Source organism: Desmodus rotundus, chromosome 3 (genome assembly GCF_022682495.2).
Source record: "Desmodus rotundus isolate HL8 chromosome 3, HLdesRot8A.1, whole genome shotgun sequence".
In the NCBI taxonomy this organism is placed as follows: Eukaryota; Metazoa; Chordata; class Mammalia; order Chiroptera; family Phyllostomidae; genus Desmodus; species Desmodus rotundus.
Genome location: NC_071389.1, coordinates 64,939,723 through 64,962,734, shown reverse-complemented (window position 1 = coordinate 64,962,734; position 23,012 = coordinate 64,939,723). Strand labels below are relative to the sequence as shown.

General features: G+C 40.3%; 1 protein-coding gene across 4 annotated transcripts in view; it reads left to right on the top strand.

The window, feature by feature from the left end:
- KYAT3 (kynurenine aminotransferase 3) overlaps nt 1–23,012 on the top strand; it is a 53,359-nt gene that overhangs the window by 11,889 nt on the left and 18,458 nt on the right. Inside the window, exons 2-7 of one of the 4 annotated variants that reach the window (XM_053920294.1) lie at nt 10,012–10,070; nt 10,644–10,788; nt 14,030–14,179; nt 17,290–17,376; nt 18,138–18,263; nt 18,362–18,482. In XM_053920294.1, the coding sequence (XP_053776269.1) occupies nt 10,012–10,070; nt 10,644–10,788; nt 14,030–14,179; nt 17,290–17,376; nt 18,138–18,263; nt 18,362–18,482 (688 nt within the window). Of the gene's footprint in view, nt 1–9,915; nt 10,071–10,628; nt 10,789–14,029; nt 14,180–17,289; nt 17,377–18,137; nt 18,264–18,361; nt 18,483–23,012 lie in introns of all 4 variants that reach the window. The other 3 variants (XM_053920293.1, XM_053920297.1, XM_053920296.1) reach the window with 3 other exon arrangements.

Below are 23,012 nucleotides of genomic sequence, written 5' to 3'. Positions count from 1 at the left end.
CACCCTAGGGGCAGATCAACAAAACTCTCAAGGAACCCTGAGATTTGCCTCTGCCTGCCTCAGCCTGCTGGCTGCCTGTTAGGCACAGCCACCGAAGAGCCTCTGGCAGTACTCTAGCTGCATGAGGTATACTCTTAGTGAGTCACCAGATGGGGGTGAGCAGTGTTCGTCAGACCTATACAGTTCAAACTTGGTGCCAGCGTTGTGTTTGAGGCTGCTCGGCAAATATCCCAAGGTATACTAAGTTTAGCTGCCACCCACTGGGTGCTCCTACACCACTGTTGTTGCCCAGGGTCTCTGGGAGAATCAGGGTGAGGCCAGCAGAGTTTGTCAGGCTGAAACAAACCAAAATTTGGCCACGTGAAGGAAGGGCTCTGCACCAGTCAGGTGTGTGAGGGGAAAATGGCCCTCGTCCTAGAGCCACACAGCTCAGCCTGTCCCAGCTTCTGCCAGGAGCCTGAGGTCAGCAGCTTGGGGCCACTGGGAGTTGGGAAGGTGGGGCTACTGGATATCCTTTGAGGGGGAGTGCTGGTCAGACTTGGGGGAAGGAGGGAGGAATGGCCCCTGTCTGAGATCCACACAACTCAGTCAGTGACATCCTTGAGTCTGCCAGGACCTCTTTACCACTGCTTAGGCAGCTGACTCCTCAGCAGGGTGTGAGTTCTGCAGCACGGGGTGACAGGGAGTTCAGCGGGTGGAGTTATTGCATTTCCCCCGGGCTGATAGTTTAAGGAAGAGATTGCTCCACCCAAGAAAGATGGCATCAGTGGTGCAGGAATGTGACTCAGGGCAGAGGTCTCAATGGCTGTGCCCCCAGATCTCTCCCCAGAGCCACAAACCCTGGTCTCTCCTCACATGACTCTTGTCTACTCTGCCTCCCTCCACTGGAGCCCATGATGAGTGGCTGCAAATGAGACTTTGTGCTCTGGCCCTTTAGGAGGGTGCCTGTGTCTCTAGCAGATTTCCTGTCTCTCCCTGGCAGACAGAATCCCCACTGATTTTCACAGCCAGATATTATGTGGGCGCCTATTCCCAGCTTCAGTGCTCTGGGTTGGGAAGCCTGGTGTGGGAATTCCATGCTACTCAGCGGGAATCTCTGCAGCTGAGCTACCCACCCCAGAGTCTCTGCCACCACCTCTGGGAGTGGGGCCAGCCCTTTTCGTATCTCCACCCTTCCTACCAGTCTCAGTGTGGCTTCTGTAAATCCTTGGTTATAAGACTGCACTTCAGCTAGTCTTCAGGTGGTTATTGAAATTGGTTGCTGTGTATTTTAGTTGTAATTCCAGTTTGGTCCTGGGAGAAAGGGAATATAACTTCCACCTATTCTCCTGCCATCTTGGATCCTCCTGGTAGCTTTTTAATATCAGCTTTATCAAGGAACAATGAACTGCATCCATTCAGAGTGTAACACTCAGTGATTACACCATGAATCCACCACTACGATCAACCTGCAGAACTTTCCCATCACCCCTAAAAGGTTCATCTTGTCCCTTTGCAGTCCATCCTTCACTTAGCTTATTTGCTCTTCATCACCATAGATTAGTTTGCTTTTTAAAAAGTTATATAAATGGGGTCATGTAGTATCTCCTCTTGTTTATGTTTTTTTTTTTTGCTTGCATAGTGCTTTTTAAATACATCCATGTTTTGATGTATCAGTAATTCCTTCCTTTCTATTTGTATGGATATACTACCATTATTTATTTAACCATTCATCTGTTGATGGACTTTTTAATTATTTCCAGTTTTGAACTGGAAAAAATAAAAATAAAGCTGTTACGAATACTTCTGGACAAGCCATTGTGTGGCCATGGGTGTTCGTTTCTCTTGGGTAAATACCTAATGGAGGAACAGTTGGGTTGTGTGGTAGATCTATGTTTAATTTTCAAGTAACTGTCAAGCAGTTTTCCAAGGTGGTTTTACCATTTTACATTCCCATTAGGAATGTATAAGTGTTCTGGCTGCCCCACATCCCGGCCAACACTGAGTATCCATAATGTTAGCCATTCTGATGGGTTTCTGGTGGTACCTCATTATGGCCTTAATTTGCATCTCCCCGATGACTGGTGATGTTGGGCATCTTTCATGTGCCTCTGGCCATTCCTGATCTGGGCAGTGGCTATCAGGTGTTTTGCCCATTTGGACCTGGATTGTTTGCCTCATTGAGTTGTAAAAGTTCTTTATACAAGTATATTCTAAATAAATCTTTTGTAAGGTGGAGGTGTTGTAAATACTTTCTCCTGGTCTATGGCTCACTATGTAAGAGATATTTGAGCCACTGAATGATATTGTAGGGGAGGAAAAAATACAACTTTTCCCTCCACCACCCTAGGTTTTCTGGCTGAGGCCCTGCAAATTAGACTGACAAAAATCAGATTAACAAGAATAAAGTATTATTTGTATCTCTAATTTACTAATAAGGAAATGTATTTTGGAAGCATTTAGTAGTAATTTTTTTAAGCCATACTGTTAATGTCTTTACAAATACAAAGTATGTCCCTAAGCAAAATTATTGTTAATTCAATATATATTTTTTACTGAGAATCTAATATATTAATATAAAGATATAATGGACACAGATGTACGTATACTTTTTTCTAGGCAATATGTAAGATATAAGGAATGAGACGAAGTTCAGTTTCTAAAAGAAAAATTTAGAAGAGACATGGATACATACACCATAGAAACCGTCAGAAGGAGAGAGGTCTAGGGGGAGAATAGGGAAAGAAATGATCAATTATAACAGGGAATCGGAAAACATTTCTTAGAAATCCAATCTAAGTTCTATCCTGTCAGGTAGATTGTATTTAAATATTATACAGGTAGATGTATTGCTTTCCTGTGGCTGCTGTAACAAATCCCTACCAACTGGATGGTTTTACTACAACAGAAATCTATGCTCTCACAGCTCTGAAGGCCAGAATCCAAAATGGGCATCGCTGGGTCAACATCAAGGTATCAGCAGGACCACGCTTCCTCCAGAGGCTCTAGGGGAGAATCCGTCCCTTGCCTTTCCCAGCCTCTGGTGGCTGCTGATGCTCCTTGGTATATGGCCGCCTCCCTCTAATCTTCATGGCCAGCATCTTCAAATCTCTCTCTGCTCCATCTTCACATGGCTTTCTCCTCTTTGTGCTTAATCTCCCTCGTGTAAGTATATCTGCGAGTAAATTTAGGGCCCGTCTGGATAGTTCACAACTATCTCCCTACCTCAAGATCCTTAGTCATCTCTGCGAGGCTGTAATGATATACATTGCCATGTAAGGTAAACATTCACAGGTTCCAGGGATTAGGATGTAGTAGCTTTGGGGAGGTCATTTCTGAGCCAGCCACAGTGGGGATCATGGAGAAGATCATATCAAACAGAGGAAAGAACTTGAATAAAAGCATGGGAAACAGAAATATGCTGAATGCATATAGAAAATAGCAAGCAGTCCTAAGCTATTGAATCACTGTATTTGAGGGAATGGATGGCATGGTGGGAGTGAAGGCTGGAAATAAATTAAGGGCCTTAAATACCAGGTTGAAATTTGAATTCCATAGATTGAGGAGAGTCGCTGAAGATTTTAGAGCAAGACAGGAGCATCCCCTAATTTGTGTTTCAAGTACGTACCCGGAAGCACTGCGAATGACGGATTAGAAGCAGTATGCCATTGCAGCAATTCACAATGAGCCTTGCCTTCCTTCACGTGCTCAGGAGATGCTTTTGAACACATTACCAGCCTTACACCATTTTAGATGCTAGAGATATAGCACTGAACAAGATATGTTCTTGTTTTCTGAGTGAGAAAGAAAAATTATGTCTTATTTTAGTGAGAGAGACATAATTATCGGGTAAAAATAAATAATTTGAGATAGTAGTGAGTGTCCTAAGAGTAATTAAGTGGAGAAGAATGTGCAAATCCCTGATGATACTAGGGGGAAGGGAGTTGGGTGGCCAGAAAAAGCACTCTCGGGCCATCCATGGTGGCGAAATTGGGAGGTGTAACTGCTCAAGCTCACGTGGAGAAAAGCAGCAGACTGCCACTGGGTGGACACGTCGATGAAGCGAGCCCTGGTGAGGTTCAGTTCCTGGTTTCAGTCACCATTGAACCTGGCTTCACCTCTTTCGCGTGGTTGCACGAACTGTCCAGTAAATTCCTTTTTTATGTAAACTGTTATCAGATTGTTTTCTGTGTCTGTGCAATGAAGAGAGCTGATATTATATTGCCTAAGAGCTTCAAGGGCATCTATGCATGCATCTGCTTCTCACCCTCAAAGCTAGGAAAGAGTATAACAAAGTTTCTTTTCAGTCCGGTTGGGGAACCGCCAAATTTCTAGCAGACTTTCAAACTGGTAATGTGTCAATAAATTACCTTGCAAAGGGAAAGAGGCACGAATTTTTTTTTTTTAATAGATATGTATTTAAAGAAATAGACTTTAGGAAGTGGTATCAGTGCTAAGGATTGAAAGGAGGAAGAGAGAGAGAGAGAGAAATCTCTGTATAAAGTTTGATTTTATATATTTATATATACACACACAATACATGATGAACCTGAAATATTACCTACCTATTAAGAATGAAAATTTCACAACTAAGAAAATATATATGTCTTACATTATATACTAATATAAAATTTCATAGAAGTAAGTCAAAAGCTGTTGTGTTTGGTTAGTTCAGATTGAGTTAGACGACTACAATATTGAGCGTGTGTATCGTCTTTCTTGTGGTGATTAGTACTTACGTTACAACAGGGCATTCCCTGTCCGCATCAAACTGTAGAACAAAGGGAACAGAGCAGGCACCGTGTAATTAAGTGCGCAGTAGATACCCGGGACCTGCAATTGCGAAACCCTGGGAGAACAAACACCCCAACAATAGGAGAAGGAAGGAGCGAGTGCGGTGCGTGGTCAGCCTGAAACACTACCCACCCGTTAACAGTGAAAATGTTGTGACTAAGAAACTTCATACCATGTTTATGATGCTCTTAAGAGAAAAGGCAAAATATTACAAAATAAGTGATTACAGCTATAAATACCTAATTCTTAGAGCTAAAAAGTAATAGATGTTTTGGCTACCCCAGCAGCCAGGCACCATACTAAAGGGGTACGCATGGCGTGGGTGCGCACTTTCTGCTCCGGCCTCGCTCCTGATTACTACCTTCCCCTCACCAGCCGTTAGCTGTGTTATTTCTTTCCTGGACTTTCATTGCACTCTGTCTTTCTTACGGTTGACTCATGGCCCCTGCTTCCTGGATATCAACAGCCTTGATTCCCCCAACTCCAACCTGCCATTTGAGAAGACTCCGTACACCTGTTCTATCCTACCTAACGCATCAGGTCTTACAGGCAGAGCCGTCAAAATATACACAATTTCAACTCTAGTGTGCTCAGGTCGTAGAAGAATAGGTAATACTTTTTTCTTCATTCCAAACTTCCTTGTCCCAGTACCGTTGCAGTGACTGTTAAAGACTTGGTAACAAAAAGCTTCCCTCATGTCTGCCAAGATTGGCATCTAGTACTGATTTTACAGAACTGCATATTTCAGCCTCGAAAAAAATGCTTATTATTTCACTAGCAGTTTGTGTTTATAACATGGCAGAACAGTATATATATGCCAGGTATTAGGCTGGGAACAGAATCCACTTCGTGGAATTATCTAGTCCATAAATGATACAGGCCTTATGGATATTCCATTATACAGCTGGGGCTCGTGATTAATTCCCCATAGGATTCCAGGTTTAATTTCCTAATATTGGATTTACTCTGGAAAGTACTTCTTAGACTGTATTTGCACCTATTGGTAGGTCTTGATGTCTTTGGACATTGTGGGACGTCTTACACACTTTCACCACTGTATTATCTTCCTCAGGCTGCTTTAACAAAGCAGACTAAGTGGCTTAAACAACAGAAATTTATTAACTCACTGCTTTGGAGGCTAGAAGTCCAAGACCAAGGTGTTGGCAGGGGTGGTTCTTTCTGAGGAATGTGAGGAAGACCGTTCTATGCCTCTCCACTAGCTTCTGGTGGTTTGCTGGCAATCTGTGGTGTTACTTGACTTGTCGAAGCATCACCTCGCTCTCCACCTTCACCTTCATGGGGCATTGTCCCTGTGTGCCAGTCTGTCTCCGAATCTCCCCTTTTTGGAAGGACATCAGTCACACTGGGTTAGGGTCTACCCTAATGACCTCAGTTTATAACAACTGCAATGAACCTATGTCCAAATGAGTCACGTACTAATATACTGGTGTTAAGTCTTTAATATATGAATTTTGCAGGAGATACAATTCAATCCATCACAGCTACCAATCTTATTATGACTCCAGACTTCATTTCTGCCATGTTGGTGTCAGGGTTGGTCATGAAATTGCTTTGGCCAATAAAGTGTGAGTTAGAAGTAATGTGTGTACATCTGAGCAGACTGTAAGAATTTTACTTCCTCTGCTGTCAAACTGGCAGCACTGCAGATGGAAGCTGTTTCATCAGCCTGTGTCTCAGAGTGACAGTGACATGAACAGAGCAGCAGCCAGCCTTCGAGTATGTGTAGCATGAAAGAGAAATAAATATGGTTTTAAGCCACCACAACCTTGGGGTGCTTTGTTACTGAGGCATAAATTAACTTAAGCTAACGGACACTACAAGTACCTCAGTGAAGCTAAGGGACACCATAGCTCACTGCTATTGTATGGGTTGTTCATTCATTCATTAGGTATTTGTTGAAAACTTGCTATGTGATAGGCATAGTACTATGTTGGGCACTGTAACAGTTAATTTTATACGTCAAATTAGCTAGACCACAGCACCCAGAGATTTGTTCAAACACCAGTTATATGTCTCTGTGAAGGTATTTTTCAGCGGAGATTAACATTTAAATCAGCAGACTTTAAGTAAAGCAGATTACCTTCCACAATGTGGTGGGCCTGATCCAATCAGTCAAATGCCTTAAGATACAAAGCACTGAGGTCTGCTCCCCACCCCCCAGGAAGAAGGAATTCCACCTGCAGTTTCCTTTCAGACTCAAGCTGCAGCCTCAACTCTTCGCTGGGTCTCCAACCTGCAGGACTGCTCTACAGATTTTGAACTTGCCAATCCCCACAAATTGCGTAAACCCATTTCTTACTATTGGTTCGCTAGAGAAACAGAACCCATAGGTCTGTCCAGAAGGTATCCAGCCATGTAATATGAAAAATAGAGACATTTATTGAAGGAGATACGAGATTCAAGAAACATTGTATGAAGGACAGTAATGTCTCAGTCCCCTTCAAGATAGGCACCTTGGGACCTCACACAGTTCTCTCAATTGCCATCAGCGGCCCCGTCGTATTTTCCTGAGTCTCATTGACGGCCTGAAACTGCTTCCTTTCAAAGATGATTTTAGTTCTGGGGAAAGCCAGAAGTTACAGGGAGCCAAATCTGGGCTGTGGGGGGCTGAATCACCTGCATGATTTGATGTTTTGCAAAAAAACTGCACAAGATGTGATGCATGAGCAGGCATGTTGTTGTGATGAAGCTGCCAATCACCAGGCGCCCATATCTGTGGCCTTCTGAATCATCCAGATAGTTTTCACAGAAGAATGTTCCAGCTTAATGCAAAATTTGATGCAGACTCATTGCTATACTCGCTCAGTCATTTTGAATGTGATGGCCACACAGTACACATGCTCACTCAACAGCAAGTGCCACTCCCACTGACTAGTACAGTGAAGTCGTCATTGTTCACACATGCAGATTCCAGTCCACTCTCCTTGGCTGCCAGGTTACATCAATATTGCACAAACTTTTCTCATTATATTATCAGTGGTTGAACTTTATCCAGACAGACCTATTGATTCTGTTTCTGTAGAGAAACCTGATTAATACATACCCCCACCAGTGAACAATCTAGCAATGGTTCTCATAGAACTTACAGTCTAAGGAAGGATACAGACAAACAGAAAAATTACAGTGTTATGTAGTACATCCTGGGAAGTACTCCGTTTAGTATGAGGAGTGCTTAACCTTGACTTGGGGAGTCAGAGAAGGCTTTCTGGAGGAGAGAAGTCTAATTTGAGAACTGAAGGTGGCAGGTAGAATAGGAGTTGTTAGCTAAGTACAGGGGCAGGGTATGGGGACCAGGAATTAGACTGAGCATAGAACATGTATTCTCAACAGGGATATGATTGTCCCAAAGGGAGAGAAAATTGGTGCTCGGCAGGTGAAATAAACCTTAGCTATTACAATGTCATGACCATGTGGAGTTCAACTCTATGGGACACAATTGTATTCCTTAATACTTAATGAGGAAGCGGGGGAGATGATTAGAACAAATGTCTAAATTGTGTCCTCAGGTGGGGGGCACTGAGGAAAAAGACGTGGAGAAACATTGGTATGGAAAGACCAGTTTGGGTACATAAGTGATCACCTATGGAGCTATGGAAGTGAGAGAGAACAGGGAATATTTGAAACATTGGAATAGGTGAGGCACAGGGTTGGGAAGGAGTGGAAGTGGGGAGAGTAGTGAGAGCAGGCTGTTCTAGCCACACATTCTAAAGAAGATTAACTCTGAGAAAGGCATTTGCCCTCAATTATCTAAATAGTTGAAGTAAAATTAGACTTTGTGTCGAAATTACCTGCTGCAGACTGTGCTTACTTCTTAATATATGAATCCGTACTTCGTGTTTGTAGCCACATACTGAGTGAGTCATTGAGTTTTAAACATTTTTTAGAGATGGCAAAGGACAATTGTTAAACTGTCTTTTTCTGTCTATCACTCTGGGACATTTTAGTTGTATAATTATAGTCTCTAGAATAGCATCATGTTCCAGTGGGCACTTAATCATAATGCTGTTCTGGAAGGCACATTAACCTCTGGAGAATTTGCATGTGATTTACTTCACTGGAGCTTCAAAGATTAAGAACATGAAAGTAAAAAGGTATTTTTCTTGGCTCCATTATTGGGAATAGAATGAGAACAATGATCTATTTAATAACCATTATCATTATCTTCCCCACAGATTGAATTAAAATTACTTTAATATTCTATTAGGGTAATCTTTACAAATATGCTGCCAATCATATTTTTTTTTTATTTCCAGCAGCTTATTAACAATGAACTCAAAGCTAATTTAAGTCTTTTGAGAGATAGTATAAACTTAATTCTAGAATCTAAAAATCTAAAAACTTGTGTGCTGTACTATAATTTTGACTCTGAGTGTTTTTCCATGATGTTCCCTAGCCTGCTTAATGTTAAATAGAACTTATCTAATGTCTAATGTAGTTTTTTAAGAGGCAGCATTCTAATAATATTTTTAGAAGGTCTTCTTATGTAAGAGACAGTGCATGTGAATAGTCCTGAGTATGTGTTCTGGAATCAAACTGCCTGGGTTCAAATCCTGAGTTGTATCTAGTTGGGTTTAAATGTAAGTAGCTTTTCTAAATTTGGATAGATGTGTAAAGTTACGTGATCTTATCCTCTCTGTACCTCATTTTCTCATATGTGGAGTTGTTGTGAATATTATGTGAGTTAATTATGTAAAAACACATAGAATAGTGCCTGGTGCGTGCCCAGTACTCAATTATATTAGCTATTATTATTATTATTATTATTACTACTACTATTACTATTTGAAACCCCTTATTAAGTGGTTTTAAAACCATTTGTTGAGTGCTTCCTGTATACCATAGGAGAAACTGTTAGTACATCTTACAATAAAATGATATTCAGACTCAAGATATTTTTAAAACTGACTTTTTTATCATTATTATTCTCTTCAGTACATTTCAATCTTTAAATTGATTTATTTTTTTAGGCGAGGATGATATTTTGGTTCTTATGTGAGAAGATAAACGTCTAAATTTTGTAAGAAAAAGCACTCCTTAGCACAGTAGGTAGGAGATGAAATCCTTTTCAGAATTTTTGCATTGAAGCCGAGCACTTACATTTACGGTGCTGTTTTTTTCCAGGTCAACAAAAGGGTGAAGAGTAACCCATGATTTTCTGGCATTTCTGAATTTTGATTAAAGAAATTTAAACACTCTTTTAATATTTATACCTTTCAGAGAATGTCTTTGAAATTTAAAAATGCTAAACGAATCGAAGGCCTTGACAGTAATGTGTGGTGAGTACCTTAGAATCAACGATAATAATGTAGTAAGTTTTTGTCCTACACATTGTTCTATCCTTACTTGGGAATTTTTAGCCTTGTCTGTAGTCTGTAAACAAATCAATTTATTTTGATTAATTCATTAAATGGAAATGGAAGGAAGTTAATGATCCATCCTCTGATTTGTTCATTTAGCAAATGTGCCACGCCCTGTGCTAATCACTGGAAATAGGCAGAGAAAGACAAGTTTATTGGTGCCTTCATGGAATTTACCTTCTAATCTCTTCTTATTAGCTCCAGTGCCTAACAGTTTCTAAGAGGACATAGCAGGGCTGGTGTGGCTGAGAAAAATATCTATGTGATTAAAATTTAGGTATCACAGAATTGAGATTTTTAAGAAAGTTATTTGTTCATCTCTCATTTCATTAAGTGAAGTCATTTTGTACATGGTAAAATTTTTTTGAGAACTCATTTTCTTAATCTGTTGGACTACAGCAGGTCTTATTTTTCAGTTTCATAAGATTATGAAGTATAAAAAGGTAGCTTTGTAATTGTAGTGCTTATTAATATTAGTATTTTTTATCTTAGGATTGAATTTACCAAGTTGGCCGCAGACCCCTCTGTTGTGAATCTCGGCCAAGGCCTCCCAGATATCCCCCCTCCTGCGTATGTGAAGGAAGAGTTATCAAAGGTTGCAGCTATGGATAGCCTGAATCAGTATACACGGGGCTTTGTAAGTACAGGAGGACCGTGGGGGGCATGAGCTTGTATTTTATGTTGTATTAAGTATGAACATACCGCTATCACCTCTGTGCAGTTGGCTTTCTGGGACCGACTGCCCCAACCTGATAACCAGGGAACCTTACCTATTCCCTTATCCCCTAGGATGAGCTGCCATCCTGTACTTCTAGCCCCGCCACAGTCCTGTCTTGACCCTTTCTTTATGCTATTGTTGGAGAATGGCAACGGGGGGGGGGAGAATGTTCTCTTGAGACGCAGGTTTCTTTCCCACTAACACTCGTGCAGCTTTATCACTGGCCTCCTAATTGTTCTTTATTTCCGACTAGTTACTTTCGCCTACTCTACCTCAGCCCAACTCCCGTTCTTCTGTGACTAAATGTTCAGGATATCCAGAGATTTCCCAGATTCTTAAAAAAAAAATTACTGAGTGAATTGAGCAAGGTTGTAGGACACAAGGCCAATATACAAGAATCCAAAAACCAACTGTATTTCTTTTTTAAAAAAAGATTTTATTTATTTATTTTTAGAGGGGAAGGGAGAGAAACATCAATGTGTGGTTGCCTCTCGTGCGCCCACTACTGGGGACCTGGCCCACAACCCAGGCATGTGCCCTGACTGGGAATTGGACCAGTGACCCCTTGCTTTTGCAGGTCAGCACTCAGTCCACTGAGCCACACCAGCCAGGGCTCAATTGTATTTCTATATACTAAAAACAGATGGTTAAACTATAAAAATTTTTTAAATACCATTTGCAATAGCATCCAAAATCATATTATTATTGTGCTCTGAAAATTGTAATACATTCCTGAAAGAAATTATGTAATACCTAAATAAATGGGGTGATATATGATGTCCATGGGATAAAAGACTTAATATCATTAAAATGACAATTCTCCCTAATTGATTCATAGCAGAGTTAGTCAAGCTGTGGCTTGTGGCTGAATCTGATTCACTCCTGATTTTTTAAAATAAAGTTTTAGTAGAACATAACTGTGCCCACTCACTTACATGTTTTCCAGTTTTTGTAAATATATGAGTATATAAATACGAGGAGGGACCCCCCTAAAAAACCAGAATTATCTTCTGGAGGGTGGGCCCCCTGCTAGGTGAGTATTCTAGGAACCCATCTGTATCAGTGTACCAGCTGGTGGTGTTGTGAGAAGCTGCATTCAGGTTCAGTGAATTTTTTTTTAAGACTCAACTTATTTGCCCATTTCATGATGGGTGATTATTTTTTAGCACACCTGCCCGCGCTGTGCTGAGTGTGCAGCAGTGTTTGACCCAAAACGGCATGACCCCTGTACCCTTCCCTTTTCCCCCGATCTTGCAGCAAGCAACTTTCTTTTGTTTCCCCAGATGAACAAAGTCCTTGAAGGGAGAGGTTTTGCCGATGTGGAAGAGGTGAAACAAAAAATAGCAGAAGCACAAGAAGGCATCAAAATTGAGGAGTTCAGAAATTATTTTGAGGAGTGGGGAAAAAGTCTTGATAGGTACATTGCCTCAAATGGAGTCTAGCTTGAAAGTGACTGAAATTTAAACATGTAAGAATAAATACACAAATTTTTATAAATAAATTCCATTTTTGAGGGTGTCCCCCCTCATATATTGGTATAAGCACTGGGAATGGTATTTAACTAATACCAGGCTGAGGGCGTTACACCTCAGAGGAAGGAAAGGAAGTGATGTTGAAGAGAAATCATAATTTTTCTACATGTCTTTGCCTAGTTTAATTACTATATGAAGCATGAATTATTTTTGTAATTAGGAATATTTCAAATCACAGACCCTTATTGTGAGAAAAGGTGTTTAGTGTTTATTATAATTACTTTCAAGTCACTCTTTGCTAGAATTTGTTAGACCTGGTGTTAAAGGGAAATTTTGTATATCTGGGAATGGAGACAAACTTCTGTTGCTCTTTCCACAATTCTTGTATATTTTTTGAGCTTGAATTTATCTGGTCTTTTTCTCTCACTATTGTTTTTCAGTTTATTACCTATATTCTATTACCTGTTCTTTTATTAATTATTCTCAGTTTATCTAATATTATGATATCTCCTGATTTCAAAATATGAAAAAATGTGCGATAGCTTTGAGTTTATTAATTTTAACTCACTGGGGGTCTGGCCCATACTAGCCAATATTCTCAAAGGAATAAAAAGGTGACAAATAAATGCATCTTTGACCAAAAAAAAAAAAAAAGCCTCATTTTCTTCATTTGAACTGGGGTGGACAATGTGCAAGGAACCTCAGGCTCTTTTCCTTCACAAACCCAGTAGCCTCCCTCTTCCCCTGCATCCTAACCCTGTTTATTCCTCCAGAACACAGGAGCTTTCCAAACAAGGGTGTATCGCCTGCACCTGTACACTCATTGGCATGTGATAGAAAATCAGGGTGGTTCCCCCAAAGCAAAACAGGGAAGTAAATGCTGCATAGAAAAGAATAAATATTGACTTTAATACCTAAAAACACAAGGAGGGGGAAAGGGAGGGAAAAGAAATAGAAGGAGAGAAGGGAACAGAAGAAAATGGAAGAGAAGATTGAGGAAGAGCTAATCAAGAAGTCAGGCCTCCCCACATCTCAGACTTCATGCATTTACTGTCCCCTCAGTCCTCGTGTTCAAGGTGTTCTCCTGGGTAACTCCTGCTCCCTTGGCTATCAATAGGAATGATGTTCCGATGTTCCACTGCTTCCTTGCATCTGCTGTCAACACAGCAACACTAACGTGCGTTGCTTTGGTGAACTTGCTTTTTCTCTCTTAGCCCATGGGTTTGAATAACCCTCTCTCCTGCCAACTTGGAACAACAGAATCAAGCAATATATAGTTAATACAGTTTTTTGGCTCACTTTATCTGGGAAAAATATCTAACTCCATTCAATATGATTTAATTACTGTCAAAAAATAAATGTGACCTGATTACTATCAAAATGTACTGTCCAAAATATATTTGAAGTTGAAGTCAATTTTTATTCAAAGCCAATAATTTGATATTTAGCATTCTAAAATCAGTCACTTTGTCAGATGTTTTCAATCATTAACAAGTGTTCATAGCCATTCATACAGGAACCTTTGAATATAGGGGAAAAAAATTTAATTAACTGCCAATTAAAAGTACATATCTTCTTTGGATATTCATAAAACCTATATTTTAAAAATTCTTGCATATTCAGAGCCAAATTATTTCAAAGAAGTAGGTTCCATAATTCAAGTTTTTTTCTCCCGTTTTATTCAACAGGGTCATCCATCACTTGTGAAAGCTCTGTCTGGCTTATATGAAAAGTTTTATCAAAACCAAATCGACCCTGATAAAGAAATCCTCGTGACGGTAGGAGCCTATGGGTCTCTTTTTAATGCCATTCAAGGATTAATTGATGAGGGGGATGAAGTAAGTATGTTAACATGATCATTTACCTATTTTCATCACTATCATTTGTCCTGCCTTTGAATCTCTTACTTATTTTATGCTCTTTCTTATTTTTAATTATTTTTGAAGTAAAATGAAAATGCATATGCATCAAAGTTCACGTATGTTAAATGTACAGGAAATTTTTACATGTGTGTGTAGTTACTCCCATGTGACCACAAACGAGATGAAGATACATGTTTCCTCGCCCCTTTGCCCCTTCCTTGTCTCCATTCCCCCAGAGGAACTCGCTCACGTCTGCTATCACCTGCTCTTTAACTTGGTGTAACAGAGTCATAGGGAGTGTACTCTTGAATCTGGGCTTTATTTTGTCTGTGAGATTCATCCATTGTGTTGTGCGTACTTTATTTTTTATTTCTACAGCTTATTTAGATAAGGGCAGGTGGGAGGGGCCAGCAATGATGGGGAAGATTAATCTTACTTTTCACTGCTGAAACAACCTTTGATCTGAGCTCAATCAACAAGTATTTGGTCACTGTCCTTTTTTGCCCAGTATTGTTAGCAGGATGGTGTGAGGAATGTATAATACAAAGGTTGAGTGCTTTCTGCAGTTCAGTCTTGTGATATAAGATCCACTTTGGCACCGAGCTCAGTCAGCTCTGTCCCTACTTTTCCATTATCATTCCAATATCCTGGCTTCAGGATTTTCTGACCTCTTTCATTTATTCAAAAAGCACTGAGGATCCCCTCTATGCTAGGTACTATGGGAGAGGAGATTTTTAAAAGGCAGTCTATACATGGAGGGAACTCTCTGTCTAGTAGAGGAAACAGACCTGTAAACAAATTAAGAGGAACGCAGTGTGATTGTCAGTAGCAGAGCATTAAGTTGTAGTGGTAACAACAGGAAGCGATCAACTCTGCTATGTAGGTCTGCCAAGCTCCGGAGAGGTGTTGCTTAGGCTGGGCCTAAAGAATGCATGCTCCCCGTGATCTGTATTGTTAATTCCTTTCTTTCATTTCTCGTAGCACTTTATCTGTACTTTTTTCATTAAAAAAAACTCCACTATTACTTTGAGTTACATTGTTTTATATCTCATTGCCTGTACTATACCAGACAATAAGCTAAAGAGAACATATTAAGAAAGTACAGTCATAATTTTATGTAAAAAATATCCTTTACTCCTATAAAGGAGTTGAAATTCCACCTCAGACCTTGACGTGGTTAATCCTTTGTAGCTTTTGCTTCCCTGAGCTCTGTTGGAGGGCCCGAGGCTCAGCCCTCGGCCTTCTCTTCTCTAGTCTTTTCCTCCCTGATCACTTTATCTAGTATTTTGAAACGACACACAAAGTTACCCTCCAGCATGTTGACTTATTTTACTGTCTTTATGACATTGAATACTATCTGAAATTATTCAGTTTACTTCCTTGTTTTCTTGTGTATTATCAGTCTCTCTCAGTAGAATGTGAGTTCCAGAACTGGTTTGTTGCTGGACTGCCAGCACCTAAAATAGTGAGTGCTCAGTAACTACTCTTCACTAAGGGAGGGCATCACTTCCATTGTAACAAGGAAGAAATTACAGGGAAGTGTGTCAAGTACCTTCTCTCAGCTCTAGCTCCCCGCCTCCCAGTGTAGTTTCCTTTCCTCTGAGCTCTGCTCCACGTCAGGCAGGCGCTGTTTCTCACCAGGGTCGCAGAGATAGGTCGCCTTCGTTCCTGAGAACTTCACAGACTAATTGAAAACTTGCAGGCCGCTGGAGGGAAAGATGGGCTCCGGGTTCACTTCCTTGTCCTCCACAGTACACACCCTGTAACGCAGCACATTAGGTAGTAGGTGTGCAATGACAGCTGAACGACTGGGACAAATGAAGGGGCGTGAGAATAAAGGGCCTCTTTTGGTGCCAAAGAGAAAGGACTTGAACAGGTATTTTACATCATAGGAAATACAAGCAGTAAAAAGTGCAAATTTAGAACGATGATTAGGGACCATTAATTTAACCAACATCAAGTTTAATAAGACATCGTTTTGTTGACCTGTGAAATTATAAATAGTTGTTGCCAGATTTGTCAAAAGCAGTTTGGCTATATATAGAAAGTGCCATCAAGATGTTTATACCTTTTAATCTAGCAATAGCAATTATTTGAATTTATTCAGCAAACTATTTTAAAACAGAGAAACTATACTTACAAATGAACATAGCATTGTTATTTATACAAACAAATGATAAAATTCTAGAATTCAATAGGCTGTCAAATTGCCATTAAAATAATAGATACTAAAACTGTAATAATATGAAATTCTTGTGAAATATTGCTGGGCTTAAAAAAGAAAGAAAAATTGAATGTATATAATGGTTATAAATTATGTATTCAAACTCTCCTTATAAAAAAGCAAAAAGTCAGGATGCTAGATCCAGGCTGGCAGATTGTGGGAGGGACACTGGCTGGCCTGGCGGGATTGCCCACTGATCTGAAAGCCACCCACGAGTGATTGGGAGGAGGTCATGCAGGGCCAAAGGGACCAGGAGTGCATTCCACAGACTAGGAAAGAGACAGAATCCAGATATAAGTCATGGGAAGATATGGTACCAGACCGTAACAATGGCATCCTAACTAGTCTCCCTCCATCCACTGTTTCAGGATGCTTTTGAGAAAAGGGAAGCATCTTTAATCTCAAGAAAATACTTATAAATCAGTACTCCACAACAGACAGCATTGCAGTGTTCTCTTTCTTGCCTGGCTCCTTCTACCCTCTGGTATTTTATTTTCTAACTTGAAAGTTAAATAAACTCCTTGTTTTTGGCTGGAACATCCCTGTGAGAATGTGATAAGAGCTGTAGCCCTTTTCCCCTCAAGAATCTACCTATGCACATATAAAGCTTTGCATACAGTTGCACAGATCCCCACTGCAAGCCTATCTATAAATCTTCCTAAGAGATCAATGACTCCAGTTAAGGCTCCAGATAAGTTTCTCCCCAGGGTCTCTTCCACTGGATGTTAGCTCCCTGAAGGCAAAGCCTGCTTTTTCCACTCTGCATCTCAGCGTGTAGTAGTGCCTCACGCATAGTAGTTACACAGTTTCATTAAATGAATCAATGGTTGATATATTGTGTTCTCATTTGGTTTTCGTTCAGGTCATAGTAATAGTACCTTTCTACGACTGCTATGAGCCCATGGTGAGAATGGCCGGAGGAACACCTGTTTTTATTTCTTTAAGATCTGTGAGTTCGCCAGTACCATTCACGTGCTTTAAGAAGTTTTGAAAGTACCAATTACTTTGTCACCAATAAAGTTTCTACTTTAATTACATATTGGGATGTAATATATTATCTCTGCTTTGACAGAAATTAATCAACAACTATGTTAAGAGGGCCACTTTTATTACTTTATCATTTGTTTGCCACGTGTGTCTGTTCCATTAGCATCCACAGGCATGTAGCACTGTCTTCTGAGGTTGTGTCTCCGCCCCACTGACTGAGCACCGCCAGGTAGAGACCACTTCTGACTCATGTTCATAACGTGTGCAGAGGAATGCTGAGTGCTCAGTACATACTTGCTGAACTCTGAATGAAGCGATTTTTTTTTTAGTCTACTATTATCTTTAGGAATGTAATAAAGTATCGTACCATTGTCTTTTTAAAAATCATATTAAAATACACAAAGGTGAATCATAGACTTTTCTACTAGTCTTATAGTGTGAGACATGTTAACCATAGTTATAGCTGTCTCCTTTGAAAGAATGTAGGCACTTTAACAACTGTTAATATTGACAAAGTTCGTTTTTCTGTTTAATGGGTGTGAGCATGAGACAAGTCCTCTTGGGCTCTTAAGGCTTAGTTATTTTTGTTTATTTTTTTTTGTTAGTCATTTATTCAGTTATATTTGCCACACTTTTCTCCAATTTTTTTATTTATTAAGTTATTTGTAAAACAGCAAACATGATTTAATTGAATTAAATCACATCTTCATCCTTCATTCTTAGAAACCTGTTGATGGGAAAAAATGGTCCAGCTCTGACTGGACATTGGATCCTGAAGAACTAGCAAGTAAATTTAATTCCAAAACCAAAGCTATCATACTAAATTCTCCACATAACCCCTTTGGCAAAGTAAGTCAGTTTTATAATCTCTTTATAGTTTCCTGATCCAGCATTTTCTCATACATTGAGTAATAATTGCTCTGTTCTTGTTTGTTTAATATGTATAGGTGTACACCAAAGAGGAACTCCAAGTAATTGCCGACCTTTGCATCAAATATGACACGCTCTGCATCAGTGATGAGGTGTATGAATGGCTGGTGTATTCTGGAAGGGAGCATTTAAAAATAGGTACTGATCATTGCATAGAGTCACAAATGTGCTGGGGCGTGCGTGGCACAACTGTTGGAAAGGATCCCAGAGCAGCTTTAAAATAATCTTTGTAATGTGTGTCTGTCTGTATGAGTGCTGAAGAGTGAGATTTGAATATATGGTGCTTGAGTGGGTTAATGCACGGAAGATTGAAGGCCTAATAGTACAGACTTCAGGGAGGAGCTTTTGGATCACGCGATAAAGCTATGAAAGCAGAGAAGTGGTGTTGTAGGTCGGAATTAGGCCCTTCCGTGGGATGATGGGGAAAGCGTTCCAAATATCCGTGCACCGGAGACTGTGATGCGGCAAGGTTTATTCAGGTGGGAACAGAAGCTGCCCAGGGTTTCTAGTTTCACACCTCCCCTTGTCCCACCATGGAAAAGGTCCAGTCTTGTCTTCAACTAGGGCAACACAAAAGCCAGTGTCCAGAGTTACTGATTCGTACTAAAGCTCAGCCCCTTTTGAGCCCACACCATCTGCTGCGGATCCCAATAGCTGCCGGACCCACATGGTCACGTGCTCCTGGGTGAGTACAGAGCGTGAACGCCCAGGGCGAGTGTGGTACCAGTGGGCTAGAGAGAGAAAGAGAGGGTGAGAAAGCTCCTTGGTTCCCCTGGGGTTATATTAGCTTGGGTTTGGGATGGACTAGGTAGGTGCTTTTTCAAAGGAACCAATCAATTCCCCAAGATTTCACAGACATTTGATAGGTTTACACTCCCTCGTTGGAATGATAGGCCTTTTTGGTCAAGCACCTCTACCTGCACCCCCATACCCCACCATTCAGTATCCAGGTGGGGGAGGGAGGAGTGTTAATCCCCTTGGGGGAGCAGTGCTGTGATCCCCTGGGGTGTGAAGCTGTAGCATCCTGGTGAAGTAAACTGGTTTATGCTCCCCAGTTTATTAAGCTCAATATCTAATTTTTTTTGCCCCCCTTTCCTTAATTACTAATTTATCTAATTAGTTACTAATTAGATAAATACAGGCAGTAACATTAGTACTGCCTGTATCATTGGCTTCCATCAAGAATCCAGCTGTAACTTGGTCCGTGAGACACAGGAGCTTACTTGTTCTTGAACTGGACTTTCTCTGCAGAGAGAGTTGCCAAAATGTCAGGTCAACAGGAAGAGATTACAGGGACAGTAAGCTGTTACTGCTTGGCCTTTGCCTAGGATTTTGCCACTGTTTCGGGGCCATCTCACAAAGGCTGTCTTCTGGGTACCCACCTTTATATCAGCTATTTGCACTTGCCCCTTCCTATGCCTGCAGATGCTTTTCCCTCGGACGGACACATAGCTCAGTCTGTCACCTCCCTCGGGTCTTTATTCACCTGTCTGTTTTTATGACCACAGTTACACCTCTGCTTCCGGCCTTTGCTTTGTCCTTTTTCTGTTCTGTTTAGTCTTTTTTTTTCCTTCATAGCAAGTACCAGGATCTATATATTTTATATCTAACCTGCAAGAAGGAAGGGATTTTAGTTTGTTTTGGTCTCCTCTGAGTTCTCAGTCCCCAGAATAGGGTCTTACACATGGTAGATGATCAGGAAGTAATGGCTGGATAAGTGAACGGGAGGTATGAAAAGGCTGAGGGAAGGATAACTAAAATCACTGTGGCAGAAAACAGTGAATAAAAACAAATAGCACACTTATGTGTAAACAGCTGTTGCCCACGTGGTGATTATCCATACGTTATCCGTACGGTGCATTGCAAATTGTTGTAGAGACTCAGAGGAGAAAGCAAGTATTTGAGGGGCTCAGCAAAGGAGTGGGCAAAAGATGGAATCAGTTAGGCAAAAAAATAGGTAGAAAATTTCCACCAGACAAACTGATGGGGACTGAGGCAAAAAGGCCTGAAAGAGCAAGATAAACTTAGAAAAATAAGTGGTTTATAAGGGGGTGTGGTAGTAACTGATAGATATGAAAGTGGAAAAGTAGGGTGATTCTGAAGGACATTGTATATGGAAGTAGAATCTAAACTTTGTTGAGGATGTTAAAGACAAAACAGCCCTTCAGAGTGAGAGGCAGCAAGCATTTACTGAGGGCAGAATGGATAGCTATACTGGAGTTATTACTTCAGGCGAAAGCCCCAATAATGTTCTGATTAAGACACAAAGGCAATGAGTATTTATGAAAAAGGGAAGAGGAATAATTACATCAATAGAAGAAAGGCATTTCTAATGGCGCATATAACATGTTAATTTTAAACAGTGTTTTAATTTTCAGTCCGGTAGTCATTAGTCCAGCAGCGTTAGTATCTGCTCTCTTGTTGCCTTTGCAAACAGATTTTTGGGACGTCAGGTTGCTTAGTCCCAGTCCAAAGGTTACTTTGCCCTGTTTTAACATCCAAAGATTTGAGGCATAAGACATGCAAAGTAGCTTCTCTGGCATGGCAGCTCCGGCTCCATTTACACATGCTGTTGGTTCCAGGAGGTCAGGGTGCTGAAGTTTATTCTAGTGGTAGAGCACCCTGAAGCCTCGGTATGTGCATCATGAAATAGGGATAGCATTCCGTCCTGAAACGAGAAACAATTTTCCTGGCAGAAATTAAATAATTAGAACTCAATATAAAAATCACAATTCTGTGCGTATTTTTCATAACAAAGAGCTATTGAAATAAACACATCGGAGTTTTTCTGATTTTGCCACTAATAATCATTTACTAAATGCTCATTTGTTTCACTGTCGGGAGCATTCATTATCAGATGAGTGGCAGTGTTTATCTTAAGTGCTTAAGAAAATTTTGTGGAGGATAATTTAGTTGATCTTTTTAAGTTCTATACATTAATTTGATCACCAGAGAGAGTACCAGTGAGCTTACTTTGAGAACTACTGCAAAAGGTGTGACAACGCAGGAGAATTGATTACATGATTGGATTTATTTTACCAAGGTAAGAACCAGCTGCAGGTGAGACCTTAAGCAAATCCGATGCCCCGGCAGTGGAGATGATATTGCATGCTGCTTACAAGGAGAAACTGCTGGGGCACAGTACATCAGTAGAAGGCGGGGAGGGAGCAAGCCAGTGTGACTCTGAGAGCTCCAGCCTGGCCCCCGCAGCAGTGATGAGGCCCTTACCCAGAGATGGAGATGTAGAGAGGAGGAGCAGATCTGTGGGGAAGAGCTGAGCCAAGGAAATTCTGGCTTCTTGTGCTTCGGTCTTGCTAAATTTCAGTGTCTGTGAGACACAAAAGTCCGAAAACAACTGAAATTCTAGGCTTGACAGTCAAGATAAATTATAAGGGAGAATGTGGAAACGGAGTAGAAGACCAGAGATTTTCAAGGTGTGGTGCCTGGAGGCAGTAAACTGTGGTTCTGCGTCAAAACTGCATCAGAGTTCACCTTCACATGTCTTGTGGATGACCTACCTCTGTCCTGGGTCGTTTGAACTATTCCCCAGTGGAAAATCAGGCCAGTATGGACAATTAATTTTTTGATGGATTTTTTACATTAAATTTTATTAAATTACTATTTATTTTAAAATATTTTAAACTCATTTGCTTTATTTAAAATAGTTAAATATTATGAATAAAATAACTTTAATTAATTGAATTATTCTGTTAAATTTATTACATTCTTTTAGGTTAAGCACAGAGGGAGAGGCATCTATCTAATGAATAAATATGATTTTATATTCTACCTACAGCATATGTTCATGCCTGTGTGGGAATGACTCAAAGCTTGAGAGTTTTAGTTCGCTCAGTTTAGCAATATTCTCTCCAAAAGATTACTTTAAATAATCTTGAAATTATTGTTTAAGCCTGTATCATATTTAAACCTCATTATATTGTAAGCCCTTCATGGTGACAGTGTAACTGATAATATCATTTACAAGAGATATCAAGACACATATTTTTAAGTCAGATTCTTTAGTTGTTACAACAGCCCATAAAGTTAAAACAAGAAAAAAAATGAATTCACTGTTTCATTATTTAAAGAATGCAATTTGGTTGCATGAAAACATCCTGTCAAATAGAGTGGCCTTTGTTACATGAAAGATACAAAACGGCTATTCCATCAATTTGTCGAGTGCGATAGTAGTTCTTTAATATAATACAGTAAGGCTCTCCAGCCACACATCATGAAATTAGCATCATCTTCATGTTGTCACAGAGGCCGTTTTCCCTGGTGTGGGGCTCTTCATCATGCCTCTAATCTTCATCTGACTTCTATCGAAGCCTGAGTCGCCTGTGAATAACTGTTACAGCTTCTGTGGCTGATTTAAGGACCATGGGTCATAAGTGAGAAGTCAAAGACCAGCTGCCTTTCAGATGTAACTGCAAGCTGAAGTTACTGATACTGGATACAGTTTTAAATAATCAGACCTGCCAATGCTTTTTTCCACTCCAGATCACTGTGGTCACGGGGCTGCAATCGTATGCTCTGCCTACCTGTTCACGTAACGTCTGTGGCTCCCCAAATCTCTGAGATTGAGAGGATGTGAACATCTGGGTTCTTTAAAGTTACTTGACCCTTTTTGTTGAAATAGTAGAATTTGTTCTTATTGGGTCAGATTCT